Here is a 23,396-nt window from a genome sequence, read left to right on the forward strand (position 1 = left end):
CCACAGTGACTACTTTTATAATAGCTTAGTTTATACTGATATATATAATCTAATATCGGATAGAAAGTTAATTGAGTGAATCTGCCCTAAGCCCACAACCAAACAAGGAACAGGAAGTAAGGCGGAAAGCACACATCCAACTACCTATTGGGTATTAGTTTTATATATAAACATGATGTAAAAACTAAGGTATTATAGAGTTACTCACCTAAGGTCCTTTAAATTATACTGGTTTAATAAAATGGATTAAACCCTTTACTGGGAAGTTTCTAGTTTTGTGTACCAAAAGTACTGAATTTGGAAAGTATGTTTTGTACTAGAAAAACTGTACTTTGACTCTGTGTCCTATAACCTGACCCATACCTGGTACCCTTATGATGACTTAATGTATAATAAGCATACATATATATAGAATCGTATAGAATATAGATTGGGTGAATCCGTTCCAAGCCCACAACCAAACAAGGAACATGAAATGAAGCGGAGAGCACACATCCTATTACCTGTCGGACCCTATTGGTATATATATATATCCTGTAATGTATACATTAAGGAATCATAAGACTAGCATTATGGTCCCTTCTTTTAAACGTAGCCTTCTACTAAGGCATCTTCTGTTATGTGCTAGACTCGACTGTTCCGTTTGTCGTTTGTAAAAATGTATGTTTTCCCTAGTTTATAACTATCTTAACTCGAAAATAGTTTGAGTTTGACTTTCAAGTGGTACTGTCACTTTATGAAAGTAATGGGAAATGTAAGTACACAGTTGTCGTTTATAATGACATGCGGATGTACAAATGACCTAAAAACATGTTTGTTTTAATACGGTCATAATGTGAAGGCTAGAACCCCTACTAAACGTTCTCCTGTCAAGAGATTAAGGGAACCAAACGCGACCTCTGCAAATTCTTGCAAGCCGTGTAATCCACATTTGTTATATGATCATGTATACCCAATATAACTATCACCTTTTGTTTAAAACAATGAGTTAGTGATCAATTGGTATAATTAGATCCTGTGTATGTGTTCTCATGCTATAGCAACCTAACTTGTTTGTTTTGTACTGTATATTGTACGTTCTGTTTGTTTCTCATAATTGTGTGTTCTCTCTGTATGGTATTGTTTGTTTCTCTTCACTGTGTTTGACTCATGTAAGAACTGACTCTTTGTGCGCTTCATTGTACTAGAAGTAATGAATAGCATTCTCCTAAACTATACCTATTATAGTTTACTAATGTTCTACTTGGACTGTTACTGAAAAGACTCATTTATCTACTAAGTTATGTTTGTACTTTAAAAACGGAGTTTTGTATAACTATAAAGTAACATAACTTTTAAAAGAGTTTTTGAAATGTTTTGACAACTTATAAATGACATAAGTAACATTTTGAAAGATGTTTATAACAAACATTTACACAATTATCATTGTGTTCCACTTGTATTCCCCCCCTTAAAACAGTTAAAAGATTCATTACGGGGTATGAACTCACCTGAAATGAGTGATGCGAATGAAAGATCGGAAAAAGGATGCTAAGTGTCAAGTGAAGACTTGAGCACACGCGGATCCTATTTAGCATATAAAGACACATATATGCATGCAATTAGTGCTTATACAACTAATTAAGAAGGGTAACACTCTCATAGACTAGAAAACACTCTTATCGAAGTGTTACTATCATAAATGATTACATAAAATGAGTGTATGGTTACCAAATGGAGCTTTTGGCCTAAGTCGTATGTTCCTAGGAGCTTTCGGTCCTAATGGAATTTTCAGTCCAAATGGTTCTCGGTCCAAATGGTTCTCGGTTCAAATGGTTCTCGGTCCAAATGGTTCTCGGTCCATGAGGTTAAGACCGAAAACTCATGATATTTGGTGCATAAGGTGATTTTCAAGGGCTTTCAAGTATGTATAGGGGTTCTAAGTTTCATCCAAAGCCTTATGTGAGTTTAAGGTCTTAAAGGCACCTTTCTTTAGGGTTTTCGGTTAACGGAGATACACTTGACCGAAAACACCTATTGTTCTTGAGAAAAGGATGTTTTCAAGGCCCTAAATCAAGTATCCTCACTAGATAACAAGTATAGGAGATAGATACTTACAATATGGAAGCAAAGAAGGGTGTTTTCGGCCCAAAACACTAGTGTGTGTTCTTGGTGAAATGAAGAACACTTGAAGATCTAAGAAAATGGAATGATTTCATGGATGAAATCATGTAAGATCACTAGATAATGGAAAAGATCAACTAAACAAGGAAGGAAACACTTACAATCTTGAAGATCTTGACAAAAATTCGGATGATACTTGAGAGAGAATTGTTCTTGACTTGGAAATGGGAAAAATGACTAAAAATGACTAAGTGTCATTTATATACCCTTTAGGGTTTTCGTCCCTAACACTATTTTGGGTCGTAAACCCTAAACTCTTGGAGTTTTGTGACTTAAATGTTGCACGATTAATCCCAAAGTATACTTCCTCTAATTATCTCTTGAAGTACTAGGCTTTAGAACACTCAAACTGACTCCAAAAAGCTTAAAAATTAGCAGAAATAAATCTGACTTCTACTGAAGTGCTAGACGGTAGAGTTTGTTCAAATGGAAATTTCGGGTTGTCACATCATCCCCCCGTTAGATGGAATTTCGTCCCGAAATTAGCTTTCTTAGCATTACTACTGGGGTTGCGCTCCTCTGATTGGCAGAATACCCACTCGTAGGCCTGGCAACTTTGCCCTAGTGTTCATGATAGGATTCGTACTTGGTCCATCTATCATTACCTCGTGTATACCAGTCGTATATAATTAGGGTTAGTAAGACGGTCGGATGTGCGGCTTTGCCCCAGGTCCACAACCAAACAAGGAACATGAGATAGGGCGGAAACACACATACTAAATCTGCGTAATCATAATCATATACTACCCTCGCGTATACACTGAATAGTGATAGGTGGGCTGTATTCGTCCATAGCCTCTGTGCTCGAACCTGGTCTGTTGGACGAGTGGTATTTCATGACGGTCTGCGGACATCTGACGATAAGGCTTCGGAGGACAAAGTACTCTTCGCATGAGTACTTCGGGGTTTAGAATACGAAAGATAAAATTGAGGTTTAGGTCGGACTTTCGATACAAATGACGAAAGTTTCGAGAACTTGCCGATCGAGGCGATAGAAACATATGAACTCAGTATGGTGAGGACCACGCCAACTCATGACGAACGAAAGCAACAGACTCTTTACTGAACAACGTTTTGGTCAAATGAAAGAAATGTCTGATATACGACGATGTATCCCTTGTATGCTCGATACTGTACTCCTAGTATGTTCGAAAATGTACTCTTTGTAAATGTTCCTGTGTTTCCTGTTTTCTCTTTGAAGTTAACACTCCTACGTATCGTACTGCTATGTGCGCATACATACAAACGAAAGTGCTCTAATAACAGGTGGGGATACTTTATATCATGATCCTCCTTGGTACCACTACAGTCGCCTGCCATATACAAGTTATGAATATTTAAGATGAACCAGGCAGTCGACTGAGTAACTCTGCCTCAAATCCTCAACCAATTAAGGAATGGGGACCTAAGCGGAGTCACTCACTCTAAGTCTGCAACATCTTAGTTTTGCACAACCCTGATGTATATGGTAAGCCATAATAGCTTCTCTAAACGGATCTTTTAGTTCTCTTGAATATTGTGACCTATTTCAACATGTGAGTTATTATAATTACTTTTAGGTGTTATCCCCAAATTTTAATCTTATATGAATATAAATTAATTTTAAAAGTAATTACTATTTCGAAAACGTACCGCTACTCGTCGACGACTCCAGGGTAGATTCTCCTGCGGTGATCATCAGAATGCGTCCATCCGCGCCCGAGTTCCTTATTATCGGGCAGTCCCTCTGATAGTGTCCTGTCTCACCACAGCCATAGCAGGCTTGGTTTTCTTCAGCTCCGGGGACTTGGGAGATCGGTTGAGCCGGTGCCCTGCAGAAACGGACTGTGTGTCCCTTTCTGTAGCAGTGCAGACACTGCATTTCCAGGCATACTCCGGTGTGGTGAAAGTTTCACTTTCCACACTTCGGAAGGTTTCCAGCATATCGACTGGCAAGTGCTGAAGCAGTAGGCGTCGTAGCGGCGTACATAATACTCGCTCGTTGCTCTTGCGGGGTGTCTTGTGTTGTTTGCTTCTTCTTCCTCTTGTTCCCTGACTTCTGATTATTGTCCTCTTCCCTCGATGGCTTGGAAATAGGGACTTTTACACCATGTCGGACTCCATCGTCGATGAGTCGCTGAGCCAGGCGTTTAGCACTATCGAACGTGGCTGGGTTAGAAGACAACACATTTCCTTGGGTCGGAGCAGTCAGACCCTAAATGTATCTTTCTATCTTCTTGCTCTCCGGGGTAACCATCCCGGGGCATAGAGCTGCTAGCTCGCTGAACCGGTCAGTGTAGGTCACTATGTCTGAGCCAACCATAGTGAGATCCCACAGTTCTTGTTCCAGTTTTTGAATTTCGCCTATCGGGCAGTATTCCTCCCGCATTAACTCCTTTAGGTTTTCCCAACCTAATGAGTTAGCCACTGATAGAGTCAGTGACTTAACATGGCTGTTCCACCATGTTAGGGCCTTGCCAGAGAAGGTGCAGGCAACAAACTTTACTTTGCTTCCTTCTGGGCATAAACAGATTTCGAAGATCGACTCTGTTTTCTCGAACCATTGCAAGAGGGCAATGACTCCTTCAGTCCCATTAAAGGACAATGGCTGGCATTTGGTGAAGTCCTTGTAGGAGAACTCTCTCGAGCGTACGGGGACCTCACCCTGAGTAGAATCAGTAGGCGTTTCACCTCCGCTGGTACTGATGGAGTGATAATGAGCCATGGCTGTTGCCACAGCCGCAGCCACTGCAGCGTTTATAGCTGCCATATCTATTTGCGAAGGAGGCGGCGTTGGAGTTATCAGAGTAGAGCGTATGTTAGATCTGCGAGGAGGCATCTTTGCTAAAAGAATACAAAGATGAGACAGAATAAGTCTAAAGCAATGGACACAAGCCGAAAGCTGAAAAGACAAGGTTATCCTAGTTCTGGATGTATCGGGTCCTGACTTCCACAGGGTTCTAGAAAAAATTCATAAAAGAGTCTATACCTAATAAACTCTATGAACTTGAACTAACTATCCTCGAATGAATATCTGTTTCCTGAATAACTGTTACCAGCTGCATGTAAGAAAATAATCTTAACATATAATGTGAGCAGTGTTTCCACTCGCTCATTTAAAATAACAAGATTAATATTTAATAGTGTGACGTGCAAGACGTTTTGGTTACTTCGACTGATCCCTCTTTGAAAACTTCTCATGAACTTGTTCTTGTTCCTCCTGGACTCTTCTGTTGTCTACTATGAGGAAGTGGTTACACCTATCTGGGCTTGTCGTGCGAGAATGAAAGTGACTAAAGAATCTATGAGCTTTAAGGTAACTTTATGGGGTGATCCTTACGGAGTCCTCCTATAATTGTACAATGTACACAAGTTTTTATATAATTGAAGATTAAATAGACCTTGGAATAAGTGATCCTACTCCAAAACTACACCCTTAAGAGGAATGGATAGCGAAGCGTGGACCACAGATTCTAAGTCTATAAGATCTTGATTATATATAAAACTTTAGGAATATACCTTGCAAGATTATAGACCTATCTGTAAGGGTCTTTTAAGTTATCACATAAGTTATTTATATGGACTAAAATACTCCTATAGTATTTTAACGTAATGTACTTGGTATGTTCTAAACTCGTTATCGCGCTATCGTATCATAGAATACTCCTATAGTATTCTAACTCTGAATGTACTTGTTCTGGTGTTCTCTTGACTGGTGTTCAAGTAAGTTTTAACACTGTTGCAACACCACATCATTCCCAAACACATGTCGGTCACATCTCGAATGAATATAGTTGATCAGGCTATATTGATCCTAGCTATGATTACATAACTGTTCGGGTTGACGACAGTGCCCAACGTTTAAATACTTTAGTTCTGTTCTCCTCGTGACACTAGTTCTATTATGTACATGTATAAGCAAGTAGGTATTTTTTTTATAACCTATAGTTATATTCTAAAAATATATCATTATCCAGAGCACTTAAGCCCCATTGTATTTATAGTTGTATATCTTTTATCGGTTGATATACTTAGTTCACTATAAACAATGCTCTGATACCAATCTGTCACACCCCAAAACCAGAACGGCGGAAACGTTCGGGGGTGGAGGACGTCATGTTTAGTATCACGAGATATGTATATGGTAAGCAAGTAATGAACAACCATTTCATTTCGAAAGAAAGTGTTTACAATGTGTGTGTTCACAAAACATAGAATTCATAAACAAATAACAAAACAAGACTTGAAGCTATAATGCTCCATCTTCTGAATTCCCAGCACGAGCACCTGTCTAATAGTCTCCTGAGAATACAAGTTATTTGAAAGAGTTGATCAGCAATTAAGCTGGTGAGTTCATAAGATTTTAGTGATGCGAGTAAGTTGTAAAGTGTTGTTGAAAATGTAGATGTAAAATGGTGTTGAAAATGCAGTTGTAACATGTAGTTGTAAAATGTTGTAAGTTGTAAGTTCTGTTTTGAAAAGTTTGCCTGTTCCTCTAGAAAATCCTATATTTCCTACTTTGATGGAAGTTTGAGTAAAATGACACTACAACCCTTTCTATGGGTACTAAGTGGGTACAAGTTATATAAAACTCAGAGTAAACAAACAATCGATTGTGCGCATCTGCCCTAAGCTCACAACCAAACAAGGAACAAAAATTAAGGCGGATAGCACACATCCCATTGGTTGTTAGATCATCGTCATATATAACCCTGGTGTATTCACTTGTTACTCATGGAGTTAATTGTAATGGTTCCTTTATATCTAATGAAAAGTTCTTTAAGAAAACCCTTATATCTTATAATAAAATGGTGACCACAGTGACTACTTTTATAATAGCTTAGTTTATACTGATATATATAATCTAATATCGGATAGAAAGTTAATTGAGTGAATCTGCCCTAAGCCCACAACCAAACAAGGAACAGAGTAAGGCGGAAAGCACACATCCAACTACCTATTGGGTATTAGTTTTATATATAAACATGATGTAAAAACTAAGGTATTATAGAGTTACTCACCTAAGGTCCTTTAAATTGTACTGGTTTAATAAAATGGATTAAACCCTTTACTGGGAAGTTTCTAGTTTTGTGTACCAAAAGTACTGAATTTGGAAAGTATGTTTTGTACTAGAAAAACTGTACTTTGACTCTGTGTCCTATAACCTGACCCATACCTGGTACCCTTATGATGACTTAATGTATAATAAGCATACATATATATAGAATCGTATAGAATATAGATTGGGTGAATCCGTTCCAAGCTATACCTATTATAGTTTACTAGAAGTAATGAATAGCATTCTCCTAAACTATACCTATTATAGTTTACTAATGTTCTACTTGGACTGTTACTGAAAAGACTCATTTATCTACTAAGTTATGTTTGTACTTTAAAAACGGAGTTTTGTATAACTATAAAGTAACATAACTTTTAAAAGAGTTTTTGAAATGTTTTGACAACTTATAAATGACATAAGTAACATTTTGAAAGATGTTTATAACAAACATTTACACAATTATCATTGTGTTCCACTTGTATTCCCCCCCTTAAAACAGTTAAAAGATTCATTACGGGGTATGAACTCACCTGAAATGAGTGATGCGAATGAAAGATCGGAAAAAGGATGCTAAGTGTCAAGTGAAGACTTGAGCACACGCGGATCCTATTTAGCATATAAAGACACATATATGCATGCAATTAGTGCTTATACAACTAATTAAGAAGGGTAACACTCTCATAGACTAGAAAACACTCTTATCGAAGTGTTACTATCATAAATGATTACATAAAATGAGTGTATGGTTACCAAATGGAGCTTTTGGCCTAAGTCGTATGTTCCTAGGAGCTTTCGGTCCAAATGGTTCTCGGTCCATGAGGTTAAGACCGAAAAGTCATGATATTTGGTGCATAAGGTGATTTTCAAGGGCTTTCAAGTATGTATAGGGGTTCTAAGTTTCATCCAAAGCCTTATGTGAGTTTAAGGTCTTAAAGGCACCTTTCTTTAGGGTTTTCGGTCAAGGGAGATACACTTGACTGAATATCGTACTAGCATACTGTGCCTAGGGCTAACCCCCGGGTCTTCCTACTCATATCTACATGGGCCGGCATTGTGGCCGTAGACCCATCCACACAAAGGGAAACTCACCTGCACCGCTGAACTTGCCGACACGCTTCTGACTGCTGACTAACAACTCCCGAACCGCTGCTCCTCTAGCTCCCCAAGCTACCAATAACAACATAACACTTAGCCCCCAAACTGACCTCCAGAAGTCAAACTAAGTCAACTCCGGCCCAAGTCAAAGTCCTGGTCAAAGTCAACCTTCCAGGTCGACCCCACTCGCCGAGCCAGCCTATTGACTCGTCGTGTTCATAAGCTCAGGAATCCTAACATCCGCGACTCGACTCGCCGAGTTACCCCACGACTCGCCGAGTCCTCAACCTCCGAGTCCTAGTCCTGGTCCTGACCAACCCACTGAGTCATCACCTCAACTCACTGGTTCAACTCGCATCCAGAAGGGGTTAGGGTTTGCGACTCGACTCGTCGAGTCCAAGAACAGAATCACCGAGTCCACTTGTGACACCTTCATTCGGACGATTATAGTCCATTCCAATGCTTCCCACTTGTAGATCTGGACTCCTAGGGCTGGCATTACATGTAAAGTTGCCAACTTTACGTACATGCAAAGAGCTATGAAGCTTGAACATCAAATCTAAGCTAAAAATGAAGGTCCAAAACAAAAAATGAGGCTATGGCTGAATAAAGCTTCTCACTCAGAGCTCCTAAGGCTCATAAATACTCAGATCTAAAGTCCTATTCGTCCACAAAAGCTCAATACTCGGGTTGACCTTGGAAATGGCCCAAAAGTGACAAAATCTAGGTTAAGAAGAGGATCTAGATGACTATCAGTCAAGGTATGAGCTTCATACCTTTAATTGATTTGAAATGCTTCCCAAACTCTGGATCTACTGCCTCTTCTTGAATCCCCAAGGTTTTCCTTCTTCCTTCTAGCTTTAAATCACTCAAAAATGGCAAGAGAAGCTTAATTACACTCAATGGCTGCTTAGGGTTTCGAGAGTAGGTGAGGGGAGTGATGGAGGCTGGGGTGGAGGCCTGAAATGATGTTTAAATAGGGTACCAAGTCCGGAAATTAGGGTTTCCTAACCCAGACCTGACTCGCCGAGTCCACTCGCCGACTCGTCGAGTCGGCCACTTACTCTTCCACCCGGATCCCGCTTCGACTCGTCGAGTTCTTCCTTGGACTCGACGAGTTGACCCCTTTGACTTAGGGTTTTCCTTTCCTTTCTTGGCCTTTCTGATTCTGGGTGTTACAGCTTCGAATCTCCGTAGGACTTTTTGGTTGTTCCCACTTCATTACAGCTTCAATCTTTGCTGGGTCAACCATTATTCCTTCCTGGTTAGCCACATGACCTAAAAATTGGACTTCTTGAATCCAAAATTCACATTTGGAGAACTTTGCATACAACTTCTCCTTTTTCAGAACTTCTAGCACCTCACGCAGATGCTTTTCATGCTCCTGCTTGCTTTTCGAATAGATCAAGATATCGTCTATGAATACTATCACGGATTTATCAAGGTATGGTTTACAAACCCTGTTCATTAAATCCATGAAAGCTGCTGGGGCATTAGTTAGTCCGAACGACATAACCAAAAATTCATAGTGTCCATATCTTGTTCTGAACGCAGTCTTTTCGATATCCTGCTCTCTCACCTTAAGTTGATGGTATCCTGACCTAAGATCGATTTTCGAGAAATAGCTCGAACCTTGCAACTGGTCGAACAGGTCATCGATTCTCGGCAACGGATACTTGTTCTTTATTGTCGCTTTATTCAGCTCTCTGTAATCGATGCACATTCTCATGCTCCCATCTTTCTTCTTTACAAACAACACAGGGGCTCCCCAGGGTGATGAACTAGGTCGAATGAAACCTTTGTCCAATAACTCCTGAACTTGTGTCATAAGTTCTTTCATCTCGGTTGGTGCTAATCGATATGGTGCTTTGGCTATCGGCGTCGTTCCTGGTAACAAGTCGATACGAAATTCTACTTGTCGATCAGGGGGCAATCCGGGAAGATCTTCGGGAAAGACTTCCGGATAATCACACACCACCAGAATATTCTGCACCTCCTTCTTTTCCTACTTAGCATCGATCACGAACGCTAAATATGATGTACACCCCTTGGCCAAACACTTTCTGGCTTTTATTAGGGAAATGATTCCAGCATTTACTCTGCGTTTGTCTCCATACACCATAAACGACTCTTTCCCTGGCGGGTTTACTTTTACTATCTTCTGCTTACACAATATTTCGGCATCATTGGCGCTAAGCCAATCCATTCCTAAAACTATGTCGAAACCATTTAAATCGATAGGCAATAATTCCTCGTGGAACTTATTCCCATTCAAGTCAATGAGGATGTTTTTCATACGATGGCTAACAGGTACAAACTTGCCACTAGCAATTTCGACTAATAAAGCATTAACTAGTCTATCAACAGGCAAAGCTAGTTTTCTACCAAATTCATGCGAAATAAAGGAGTAATTGGCTCCAGAATCAAACAAAATTTGGGCAAGCAATTCGTTTACGAGAAAGGTACCTGAAGCGACATCGACTTCTTCTTTTGCAGCTTCAAGGGTCATCTGAAAGGCACTTGCCTTCGGCTTTGGTGGTAGATTGGGCTTTGCTGCATCCTTCCTCTTTGGACAGTCTTTAAAAACATGCCCTTCTTCATGGCACTCAAAACATACCCTCTTGTCGGACGGACACACGTTGGCATAATGCCCAGTCTTTCCACATCAGTACATTTCCCAGAGTGCTTTTTCTTGCACTTCTCACACCATTTCACTTCACATCCTCCTCCTCCAAACTTCTTAGACTTAGAAAATTTGCCTTTCTTGTTGGAACGTGAAGTTCCTTCAAAGTTTCTCTTTTCACCAACTTCTGCCCTCTCCAGACCCTTCTCTCTGATCTGAACCTCAACATTCTTAGCAGCCCAGATGGCGGCTTTCAAAGTGGTTGCTTTCTTGACCATCAGACCAAATTCCGCTGGTAATCAGAGGGCAAACTTGTTGACCTTAGAGAGTTCAGTTGGAACAAGATGAGGAACGAGCTTCATCTTTTCTGTAAACTAGCAGCGTATTCAGTAACGCTCATCTTTCCCTTTTTTAAATTCTGGAACTCATTATTAATTTCCAGAAGATCCTGCTCAGAGCAGTATTGCAATTTTAGTTGTACCACAAAGTCTTCCCAAGACATCTTGCTAGCTTCTCCCTTGGGCATGGAATCAGCTAGTAACTTCCACCAGCTCAATACACCAGATTTTAATAGAGGAATTGCAAGTGCGGTCTTTTGTTTGTTGCTGCACTCACAACTTTCAAACATCGCCTCCATTTCGGAGATCCAATTCATGACTTCCACCGGTGTTGGACTTCCAGATAGACACGGTGGTTTGGATGCCATGAAATCTTTGTATTTGCATCCGCGCCCATCAACTCCTCCATCCTGATTGTTTTGTCTAAATATCGGTGGGTTGGCTTGACCAAGAGTCCCACTGTAGTTCCCTCCTAGTGATTGCCCTTCATTCAATTCGGGCTGTTCAACAGGTATCGTAGTTTCTTCCCTATGCTGTTGTAGTAATCGCCTTGTCTCCTCCATCTGGCGATCTAACATCATCTGCATCATTGCTTGTACCCCAGCCATCGTCATTGGCTCAGGTGTAGCTCCTACAACAGGTACTTGCTCAACTACTTGAGGTTGAGGCTGTTGATCCCTGTTTCCGTTTGCATTTTCAACTCCACTACGAGTTCTTGCCATTACAATCTATATACCGAATAAGGCGAATTTAGGTCTTTATCCTCGATAGGTATTTAAATTCCCTTATCACTCCGAAATGTTTACATGTTAGTTCTAATATCGTAATCATACGCTTAGAATCCTACACACATAAGGTTTCCAGATCCGGTCGGCAACAGACCATAGATCCGAACAAATAATGGCACATATGGAAAACATATAGCATTTAGCACATAAGGGCATTTTAGGCATCTTTCCTAAAATAAACTAGTGCTCGTGTCTAAAATATGGTAGAAACTCATCTCACAATCATCACTTAGCATTCTAAGTTTAAGTCTAGAAATCGTAGGATATTTCTTAGTTCGCTTAAACTAATGCTCTGATACCAACTGTGACATCCCCTAATTTCTCGGCTAGAAAAGACAGATTTAATTTATGCTTTTTAAAATAAAATCAGAGAAATCTTTTTAAAAGATGTTGCGGAATTGGTCCCCAATACAAAATATGATAAAAGTTTGTCAAAACCTTTCTTTAAGAAATATATAATTTCATTTCATATCAAAACCTCGGGATGTCATGTTCCGATACAGATCAAAAGCATAAACAAGACATTATAAGCCTTTCAACAGTTATTTACAACTACTGGCCTATAATCCAAAAATCTCTCATCGTCCTTCGACTATGCTCGGGGTCCACTACCTATAACATAAAAAGCTGAGTGGGTCAGGCTTGGGAGCCTGGTGAGCATATAGGGTTTTCAACCCACAATAATAATAAACTTATTAAGTTCATCAATCAACAATAACCCTGATTACCCGTTCTCGTTATCCTCACTTTACGTCCCTAAACACTTATCACAAGGGACCTAGCCTATAGAATATCATCGGGATGGACACTACTGCTAAGAGGTTTCCTCAACCATACATGTCCTAAAGGCAACCATGAGGGGGATGGAGTACAGCGAATGAACGCCCAAGTTCATTAACACCTATAGGTTGCGGGCCTGCCAACGTTTCCACTGGACTGTCTAGAAAAGTCCGTGGTCGTCATCCAAACTCCGCTAGATGACTGAATCACAATCACATCGAGGCCTCTCATCACTTTATTTCATCACACACCAACTATCTACCCATGTTTTACCCAACATATTTGTAGATAAAAATACATATACAGTTTAAAACTTGTATAAAACATCTATTCAACAGTCACCTCAATTAAACAATTAATATAATTACACGTCGCACGTATTTTATAGAAAATACTTCATATCTAGGTGTAAGATGAAGGTGACTATACACTCACATGATTTGATGATAAGCGGGCAGCAATTCCTTTCCTAAAACGTTCGTTTCTAATAAAACCGAGAGTTTTATTCAGAAACCGGGCTCTACGAGGGTCGGGCTTCGAAACCGAAAAGATAAATTTTCCGGGCTTCTCGGGCACTTCGTAGCGTATTCCGGGGGTTATAATTGATACCGGGGCTTTGGGGGATGTTAGAATGAAAGAAATATGGGTTTAGGGGCTAAAAGTGACAGGTTTTCAAAATACCCCCGGGAGGTCTCGCACCCTCCTATTTATAGGGGCCGAGGCTGCTGATCCAATGGCTGAGAAGCCTCCACACGTCAGCAGATCCGAAGGCTCGCAGGTGACTCGCACGTGGGCTGCACATGCGAGGGGCTCGCTGTCAACTTCTAAGTGGACCGAAGCCTGGGTCCGAGGGTCGGGTCCGAAGCAGGAGGAAAGGGTGACAGCTGGTGCGAAGGTCGGACACGCGGCAGGATTTGCGAGGTTCGGACTAGGCTGCACACGCGTCGCTCCTCGGATGCGCCACAGCTTCGGATGACTCAGCAATTCTTGGACACGCGTCGGATGCGAGGCGAGGACACGTGGCCGAAGTCCACGTATGCGAGATTTCTCGGTTTTGACAATATTTCTCGATTTTGACAATATTTCTCGATTTTCGCGCATAAACTTCTAAAATCCATAACTTTCGCATACGAGCTCCGTTTTTGACGTTCTTTATATGCACGAGTAGGTAAAATTACGCTCTACAACTTTCGTTTGGACTTCGTCGGCTAATTTTGACTTTAATTTTTATATTATTATTTTTAACAGACCGGGACAGGAAATCCGTTAAAAATTCATAACTTCTTCATCCGACGTCCGTTTTCGTCTGTCTTTTTACCGTTGTGCTACTAATGATGAGACCTTCGATTCTCGTTTAGGTCGTGTCGGCTAAAAATCACTCGATCTAAAATTCGAGTTTTTAGCTGTCTACTGCAAAGCTGAAACTTCGAAAAATCATAACTTCCTCATACGAAGTCAGATTTGGGCGTTCTTTTTATACATACTCTCAGTTTAACGAACACTACGAGTTTCATTTAGATCACTAAGGCTAAAAATTAGTTTATCAAAAACTCACTTTTTACGACATTCAACACCGTGCCGGTTTTGTCGCGAAACTTCGACAGGTCATAACTTCTTCGTTATAACTCGGATTTTGGTATTCTTTATATATCCATAATCCTTGTCACACCCACTACAAGTTTCTTAATAGATATCGGCTTTATCTAATATTTATTTTCCACGCTCATTTTTATTATTAATTAATTAAACCCTAATAATTAAGCATAAAACACATAATTTACATAATATTCACATAATTCCTTTTCATTTCTTCAAAATGAGTTACAAAGGTTAACCTAGACTATCACATCAATATTAATGCCTAGGCTAGAAACACGAGCGTTACATAACAAGCTTATGATCACATAAAATTGCTTTGTTTTTCAAAATAACTTTGCTTCTTCTTGCCAAACATTCAAGATCAATGTTGAAACTCTTTTCTTTGGGTAGATAAGGTAAATGTCGGTAAGTGTGCGTAAGCGAGTGTGGTAAAAAGAGTAAATGCCCTCATGTGCAAGACACATGAGACTTAAGAGAGGTTAACCGAAAGAAGGAGACAATGTCAAGTAGGGGTGTTCGCGGTACGGTTTGGTGCGGTTTAGAGTTGAAACCGCAAACCGCACCGCACATGCGGTTTGAGTTTTTTGGTAACCGCAAACCGCACCGCGAAAGCTCAAAACCGCATTATGCGGTGCGGTTTCATGCGGGCGGTTTGTGCGGTTTGTTTGTGGTTTATGCCGTTTGAAAAGTTGTTCCAATTTATAACTTTTGTTGTTAATCATTCCATTTAAACACTTTCAAAATTTATTAATTATATTGCATACCTTTTAAAATGCATAGATATTGCAAACAAAAAAACCACATAATCTTTTTCTAATTTGTTGTGACTTATGAAATTGATATCATAGTCTTTTAAGTCTTTAATTATCAAATTTTACCATCATGATATAGAAAAAAGTTATTCGACAGTATGAAGTATTTGGTGATTGGAAACTTTGATATATATATATATATATATATATATATATATATATATATATATATATATAATTTTTATTAATACGATGCGGTGCGGTTTGAACCGCGGTTTGGTAACTATAGACCGCAAACCGCACAACGTAGTGCGGTTTGACAAAATTACGAACCGCAAACTGCACCGCGAAATTCTAAACCGCATTACGTGGTGCGGTGTGGGCGGTTTGTGCGGTTTTTTGCACACCCCTAATGTCAAGTGTCATGGACCAACCTTATTAGTTTAGTTTGGATTGGGAACTCAACTTGCAAAATCAGTTTACTAAACCTTGGACCAATGATAACCTTTTAGTAACAAGGTTTTTTTTTAAGCTTTAATCACATATTGGAAGCAGTGTTGTAAAACTCGTCGAGTTAGCCGATTACTCGGCCCCTTACCGATGTAAGTTACAGAATCCGAGTACTCCCCGATCGACCATTTACTGAAGCGAGCAGTGTTGTAAAACTCGGCCAACTCAGTGATAAATATGTATAATATACTTAAGGATTGATTATCTAACACACACACACACATGTGATTATTACTACATATATATCTTAAATTTTCAGTAATTATTCACGAGATGTGACCATTGTGTGTTTTTCAATTTTGTGTATTCACATGTATCTAATTTTGTTATATATTTCAATCAATTTATGATTTTAACTTATGATTTTAACATATATAATTTTCCGAAAAATATTTCTACAAGAATTACCGAATTCGAGTACTCTCCGAGTGCTCCCGAGTACTCGCTACTCGGCCGTACAACCTTGATTGGAAGCATAAAATCAGAACACATTGGTATTACATTATTCTATTAAAACATAACAATTATAATATATAATTAATTATTTCTTTATATATTAACAATATTTTACATAAAAAAATTTACTAAGATAAAAGTGATAATGTATATATTTATAATTTTGGAATATCAAATTTAATAATTAATTCATTTAAAGATCCCAAATTAGATTTTTATGATTATATATTTTCATAAGCCAATTCCCTATAACTATAATAAAATGAAGATTTATTTTGTCAGGTGTCAATCTCTAATGAATTTTAACACTTATAACAATTATATATTTTTATAAGCCAATTTCCTATTTTCCTATTTTTTAGTAAAAAATAAATAGCATAACACTAAATTAGCATGCTCACCAACAGTGTTGTTGGAATGTAAATAGAGCATTTTGATTTTATGTCGTCCACCTGAATAAAACAATTATTTAATCACAATGTCAATTTCCCTTAGCAAATTGTTGCATATCAACAACAAGCAACTTCTTTAACAAATAATACACATATTTGTCACTTAACCATGCACACAATTAATATAATAAGCAAAATCTTCACCTATATGTCTTATTAGAATATAATATAATCAAAGACTAATCTCATTAAAATAAACTAAATTCAAAATCATTTCTACTCACGTAAGTCAAACCACAACATATGATGTTGATCCATTCCTAGCTACTATCCTTGTTTGTACAATCTTAAAACTTTCCTTCCTTCCCTTCTTCATCACCTGTGACGCGATGCCCTAGGATCCATATTGGGTGGTGCAGGTGCACCATATGCCATGTGTGGTGGCGGTGGTGCAAGACTAACCGGTGTTCCTACCGCTGGTCCAACCGGTTGTCCGATTGTTGTTCCGCCATACATACTGACACCTGGCGGTTGTTTGGTGTTTGTAGGTGGCTGTGGGACCGACACGTCACCATTGTTGACACTAGTGATGTCATGGATGCTCGATCGCCTCCTGTCTTTGTTCATGGAGTTTAAACGAATGAAATATTTCTGTGCGTGACTTGCTACTTGTGTTGGTGTCCGTGTCACCACATAATTTCTTGATATACTCCGCCAATCCCCTTTCCCATATTTCTCCAAACCAAGAAGAAATAACCTGTAAAAGAATTTATTATAATGTTAATTATATATGAACCTATAGGGGTCAAACATAAAGAGTATTAAGTATTTAGTCAAGGAACAAATATGTTACTAAAACTTCCTCCTACTTTAGTTCCCTATTTCATCCTCTTCATAGTCATATGAATGATTGACATGTGTAATGCACTAATTCTCTTTTTTGGTCTCATCCTTTGATTTTGACACTTGTAATGATTCAGTGAGTAGAGGATAAGTAGGAGTATTTAGTAGGAGGATATTAAATTATTGATTCTCTCACAATAAATTTAAGGAATATGTAATACATAACTAACCTGTGTTCATCTTCTGTCCAAGCAATCCCTTTGCGTCGTTCTTGATCTGACTTTGAGGCTTTACCTCCATGATTGGATTCACTTGTGTTCTGAGCTTTCTTACTGGTCCCACTTCCACCATCATTACCCGCATGGCTTTCTGAATCATCATCCAAAGAGGAACTATAACAAGGCAAAGGAACAAGTCCAGATTCAATTCTATCCAAATCCTCCATTAACATCTCGTAATGACGCTTAATCTCTTCCACTGATTTCCCTGGAACATCACCAGCAATTTTCTCCCATCGATTCTCATCATCTTCATCAGGGTAATCAACCAAAGCATTTTCAAAAGCTTTATCCAGCTCTCTACTCCATATGGAATTGGAATCTTTCACAGGTTCATCAGACATTGTATGTAATTTGTTAAATCTAGTTCAATTGACCCCTGCTGATGACAAACAAAATGAAACCACAAATTTGAGAAATATCTGAATGTCATTAAATCAAAGATGTAGCATAGCAACATATAGGCGCTAGTAGATCATGGTCGGTATAGTTCAATGGAAATTTAGGGTTTTGGAGTGTACCCAAATGTAAAAGAGCCGTTTTTTGTAATCAAACAAAGAAGATGTGCTCAGAAACTGTAGATTGGATAAATGAAAGAAAGAGGAAATGGAATTTAAAAAAAAAAACAAAACAAAACAAAAAAAAAATCTATTTACGATGTCAGCAGGAATACGAAAAAAAAAACGATCTATTGCCATTACATAACAATAGTTTTCACCGAAACAACAGAAAATTTCACCAATCCTTATGTTCTTATTTTTTTTTTGTACACTCTAGAAATGTACCTAGTAGAGAAGGATTTTATCACCCATTGTAGAATTAAAATCAAGACGCTTATAACTCAACTGGAACTAAATCAAGAAATGAAGTAACTGGAACTAAATCAAGAAATGAAGTAACTGGAACTAAATCAAGAAATGAAGTATGAACAAATACCCTTGGAATTGATATGTGATCGGCATCAGCAGAAAGCTCGACTGAACAGCAGTCTATTGTTTTTCTTCGATTAAACCCTAAAACTGATTGAAGTGCCCAAATTAGGAGAAGTGGGGTGGAGGCGGTGGATCGGTTTTGATATAAATGTAAAATTGCAGTAAAAAGGAAGAGTGATGACGACAGAATGACCCGGAAGAGAACTCAAGTTGTGAATTGGCGATGTCAGATATTTTTATCTAGAATCTTGTATATATAGTATATACTTCCTCGCTTCAAATTCGGCACACATCGTTGACAGTGGTAACAAAATTTTCGTAATTTGCAAAAACGAGGTGGAAACAAGCAATGAGCCAAAAAAAAAAAAACTCGGTAATTTGAAATATTAACTTTGGTAACAAAATCTTCATATGATAATATGAGCATTTGTATTAAAAATGGGAAAGTGATTTGTGCATAATTTTTTTTCGTAGACAACAAATTATGTTTTATATGATGATTGTATTGTACAACATTTTAAAGCATGAACTGTTGTATATGGAAAAATATTGTTGTGTACAGATCAGCTCCCAATAAAAATGTACCGACTACAATAACTTTTAGTTTAAACATTTACTCTGATAAATGAATGTTTTTTTTGTTACATGTCACACTCTCATTCAATTTGTTAAATGTCATTTTATAGTTATTTTGAATTAATTTATTTTTCACATCTCATTTCATGAGTTTTTCTATTTTAATAAATTCCACATAATATTTTAATGTAATAATTACAATAAATGTAATAATAAATAAATATCAATTTCATTAATAGACTTACCTTCTTATTTCAAAATTCCTAAAATTAAAGCTCATTAGTTTATTTATTTAAATTTAAAAGATAAAAAATATTTCCATTATAATAATTCATTATTTTTCTTATTTTCTTATAAATTTAAAGTTCTCAAATATTTTGACCTTTATATGATTTTTTTTTAATTAATCCATGTAATACATGAGTTTCACGACTAGTTTGTACTAAAAAACAACTACAATAATTTTTTAGTTTAAATCAAATGTAATAATTATAACTATATACATTTTATTGATATAAAGAAAACATGATTTTTTTTTCAGATTAAAGAATAATTTGTCCTTGCGATTCGTCCATCCATATATATATATATATATATATATATATATATATATATATATATATATATATATATATATTCACTTAGACTATGTCTGTTTTAGTTTTATTGTGATTTCCGTTCATACCAGACTTAAAATAACTATGTTATCCTCATGTATTTATTTTTTAAAGTTATTGGGGCTTGTGGTTCCCATTGACTTTATGATACAAAGTCGTGGTGGTTGTACCTTTCCAATGTATCAAAGACGGTATCCCATAGAGAAGTTTGACTAGTTCATTCTTATCTAGTCGAGTTGGGTGATGAGAATCAGATGTGTTAAGTACTTATATATCATACATTGCACTTATTTATACTTTGAAGATACATTACAATAACATCTATCGATATTTGTACTACAATCTTGGATTTTGCGTGTGTTTTATCGAGTTACCAACATGTGAATCACTCAGACTTTTCTTTTAGAATGACAAACACATACACACTCTCCACCTTACTCTTAAACTGGTTATTTTGTTTCCAGCAAGACTTGAATTGAACCCTCTATATATGGTTGAACGGCAAACTCAAGCGGCAAACTCAAGCTTTATGACATAATTTTCTTTCAATGTTGTGCCTTATGTATGCGGTGATGGGATACGATGGCATGGCGTTGAGAGTGGAGAGGAGAGACAAATGAGATGGTATGATGATGTGAATGAGGACATAGTTTGATGCATGGAGTTGGTTTCTTTTCGCTTTGAGCTGATGTAACAAAGTAACACCTTGAGAGTTGTCTATATTCTTGTTACTTGTGATCGGCATACTCTATGAAAATTTGGTTGTGATTTTAAAATTCAGTAAAATATCCTCACCTTTCCAAGGGTGTTACAAGATTTGGAGTTGAAGAACATCTATTAGTCGTTAACTCTATAACTTTTTCTTCAAATATCCATCTGGGTTTGTCAATTCCTTCATAACGTTACAAATTATAAAAATGGACGAAACTTGCCATTTTCAGCATATCACTGGGATGACAACTATAATTTACCCTAAAAATAAATCATGATCAAAACCAAGGTCAAACCTAAAACAAAATCAAACCAAACCAAACCAAACCAAAATCAGTTTTGTAACTCAAGAACTTATCATAATTGGTGTTGTAACTCAATTTTTTATTTCTCATTTCCACAAGTAATCACACAGAAAACTCAAACATGATGTCTAATTTTTTTGGAAGAAGAATATGCCTAAAAATGCTTAATTCATCTATGAGATAATGGCTTTACAATTCATATGTTAACCTGCTGCAATAAAATGAAAACAATTATATGGCCATGATTCAATTCAATCCCCTTACTTTTAATTTCTTTCTCATTTTTTCGGATCTGACTGGAACAATTGAGCATTGTTATACATATTCATTTCGTCTCTGCTTCTTTCTGCATAATAATGTTAGCAATTCTGCAAGCATAAAAAAGTCGAATGTTCAGCTGGAGTAATCATCATCTTGAATAAACTGTAGATTATATTTATACCTTTTTCTAAGGTCTCGAACAGCATCAACAATTCCCATCAGTTGTTTCACCTTCACATTTTCATGGCTTTTCTCACTTTCAAGAATCAAGCTTGAGAACTTCACAACTGTCATGAGCTCAGCTTCAGTTTTGTTCAGATGCTGATCAATACGATCCAACAAGTCTCTGTAAGAAGTCAACTCGGTCAAGCTACTGATCAGGTCACTATCACTATCAAGAACTTCCAAAGATTCTTCAAGATTGGTGGGCATGTTATAGGTTTTATCTTGCAGTTCTTGATCATCACTAGAATTCAGCAAATCCTTTTCAGAAGGTGCAGACACAACCCTAACTGGAGATGTATCATCTTCTGTTTCAATTTCAACGTCTTGACCTACTGTCCCAACAAGCTGCTGTTCTCGCAGAGATATTGCCTAACACCAGATGGAATGAATACTCAAAAGTGATGTACATGGAATGTAGCTTCTAAATCTCGAAATTGGTGATAGAAAAGGTTAGTGGATGAACAGACCTCAATAAGCTTAGTAGATAGTTCATCAAGCAACTCGATTCGACTTTTTGTCTTCTCTAAAGCTTGCATTGTCTTCTTCTTTTGGAATAGCAGATCTCTAGCATCGTTTTCTTTTCCAGTTTGAACGCTAATGGCTGCCTGTCTTTGAAGTTTCTCTGCTGCTTCAGACAAGCGCAACAGCCTCTGTCTTGCTTTATTAGCTGAGATAACCATATTCATCACTTCTTTAATGAAGGCTTGTTGCCAAGGGGTTTACCTAAAAGGAGCATATGTTTTTGAAGCTAAAAGTAATATGATTTACAGTTAAAGCCATATGAAGCTCTTTTGTTTACAATGAAGATTGTATGTGGGATCCAATGGTGAAACCTAAGATTGTATGTGGGATTCAATAAGGTTTACCTTTAGCTCTGGTGTTTGAAGCCTCATAGTGAAGCTGATCGAGTTGATCTCGTAATTGATCGGTGTCGGTTCGAGAAGCCAAACACACTGTCCTCGACGGGGAACACCGGTGAAGAAAGGTTGCAGCGCCGGTTAGCATCATCGCTCCCGGAAACATTATCCTTGTGCCCTCGTTCCGTATATAATTTTCAATTTATCTCGACTTTTGGTTAATATTTTTCCCTTTCATATTTATTTATTATTTTTTACTTTTAAAGATTTTATTTTTTAATTTTAATCTTAAATATTTTTATTTGTATTTATAAATTAATTGATGAAACTTATAACAATAAAAAGACATTTAAATCACAATCTATTCATATATTTTGCATCAAGTATTATATATATATATAAATAATTTAAGGTCAAAATTGAAGAATAAAGACTTTAAAAATCAAAAGTGGACAATAAATATGAGATAAAGAGAATATTAAATACTTAAATTTCATGCAATTAGTCTCGATAAAATATACTCTAATAAATGAAAGTTTTTTTCGTCACATGTCACACTCTCATTCAATTTTTCAATTGTCATTTTGTGATTATTTTGAATTAATATTTTTTTCCACATGTTATTTTATTAGTTTTTTTATTTTAATAAATTTCATGTAATACTTACAATAAAGATAGTCATAATTGAATATCAATTTCATGAATGGACTTACCTTTTTATTTTAAAATTCTCAAATTAAAGCTTTTTAGTTTATTTTGTTTATTTATTTAAATTTAAAAGATAAAAATAATCAATTTTAATAATCCATTATTTTTCTTATTTTCTTATAAATCCAAAGTTCTTAAATATTTAGACATTTATATTTATTTTTTTTAATTAACCCATGTAATACATGAGTTTTACACCTAGTAGATTATAATTATGATTTTTAAAACTTTAATACGAAATACGATAGAAATGAATTGACTAAATTATAAAAATCAAGACCGTCAAAAGTGAGATCTTGATCATATATCTATGAAAACTTAGTTGCATTGCAATTGGATTGTTTTGTAGATCGCAGATAAGATCGTATGATCAGGTCTGATCCGATCCTACCAATCCATGAAAATTTCCAAATTTTAATTCGATTTTATTATCTTACCTATTTACTGGTTGACTCTCTCCTTATCCGAAAGTTAATCCAAAATAGCCACATTCTTATATTTTTTTTTTTGTGAACCGTAAATGACCAACACCCCTAGAATTCTTTTTCT

General features: G+C 37.0%; 2 protein-coding genes across 4 annotated transcripts; both read right to left on the reverse strand.

The window, feature by feature from the left end:
- Positions 1-16,573: 16,573 nt before the first annotated feature.
- Positions 16,574-18,823, reverse strand: LOC145104005 (transcription factor SRM1-like). 2 transcript variants are annotated; one of them, XM_079041288.1, is made up of 3 exons: positions 18,592-18,823; positions 17,608-18,037; positions 16,574-17,291 (listed from the first exon to the last, which is right to left on the reverse strand). In XM_079041288.1, the coding sequence occupies exons 2-3, from the start codon at positions 17,997-17,999 to the stop codon at positions 16,910-16,912; spliced, it is 774 nt and encodes a 257-aa protein (XP_078897414.1). In that variant the 5' UTR covers positions 18,000-18,037; positions 18,592-18,823; the 3' UTR covers positions 16,574-16,909. The 2 variants fall into 2 exon arrangements, with proteins under 2 accessions (XP_078897414.1, XP_078897413.1); XM_079041287.1 differs by having other exon boundaries at positions 17,608-18,034; positions 18,592-18,822.
- A 2,022-nt stretch (positions 18,824-20,845) lies between these two features.
- On the reverse strand, positions 20,846-22,335 carry LOC145104006 (forkhead-associated domain protein). Of its 2 annotated transcripts, none has more exons than XM_079041289.1 (4): positions 22,149-22,335; positions 21,750-21,949; positions 21,239-21,651; positions 20,846-21,164 (listed from the first exon to the last, which is right to left on the reverse strand). In XM_079041289.1, exons 1-4 carry the CDS (start codon positions 22,303-22,305, stop codon positions 21,122-21,124), a joined length of 813 nt encoding a protein of 270 aa, XP_078897415.1. In that variant the 5' UTR covers positions 22,306-22,335; the 3' UTR covers positions 20,846-21,121. The 2 variants fall into 2 exon arrangements, with proteins under 2 accessions (XP_078897415.1, XP_078897416.1); XM_079041290.1 differs by having other exon boundaries at positions 21,750-21,999; positions 22,143-22,335.
- Between the last annotated feature and the right edge of the window lie 1,061 nt (positions 22,336-23,396).

Source organism: Lactuca virosa, chromosome 4 (genome assembly GCF_052849685.1).
Source record: "Lactuca virosa cultivar CGN04683 chromosome 4, Lactuca_virosa_CGN04683_v6, whole genome shotgun sequence".
Lineage (NCBI taxonomy): Eukaryota > Viridiplantae > Streptophyta > Magnoliopsida > Asterales > Asteraceae > Lactuca > Lactuca virosa.

What these genes read in the sequence shown, in the direction of transcription:
- LOC145104005 (XM_079041288.1), bottom strand. Translation starts at nt 17,999, where the DNA reads ATGTCTGATGAACCTGTGAAAGATTCCAATTCCATATGGAGTAGAGAG. An exon ending in TGGACAGAAGATGAACACAG is followed by an intron (nt 17,292 to 17,607) that starts GTTAGTTATGTA and finishes ATTCTTTTACAG; the next exon opens with GTTATTTCTTCTTGGTTTGG.
- LOC145104006 (XM_079041289.1), bottom strand. Translation starts at nt 22,305, where the DNA reads ATGTTTCCGGGAGCGATGATGCTAACCGGCGCTGCAACCTTTCTTCAC. An exon ending in TATCTACTAAGCTTATTGAG is followed by an intron (nt 21,652 to 21,749) that starts GTCTGTTCATCC and finishes ATCTGGTGTTAG; the next exon opens with GCAATATCTCTGCGAGAACA. An exon ending in GTTCGAGACCTTAGAAAAAG is followed by an intron (nt 21,165 to 21,238) that starts GTATAAATATAA and finishes TTATGCTTGCAG; the next exon opens with AATTGCTAACATTATTATGC.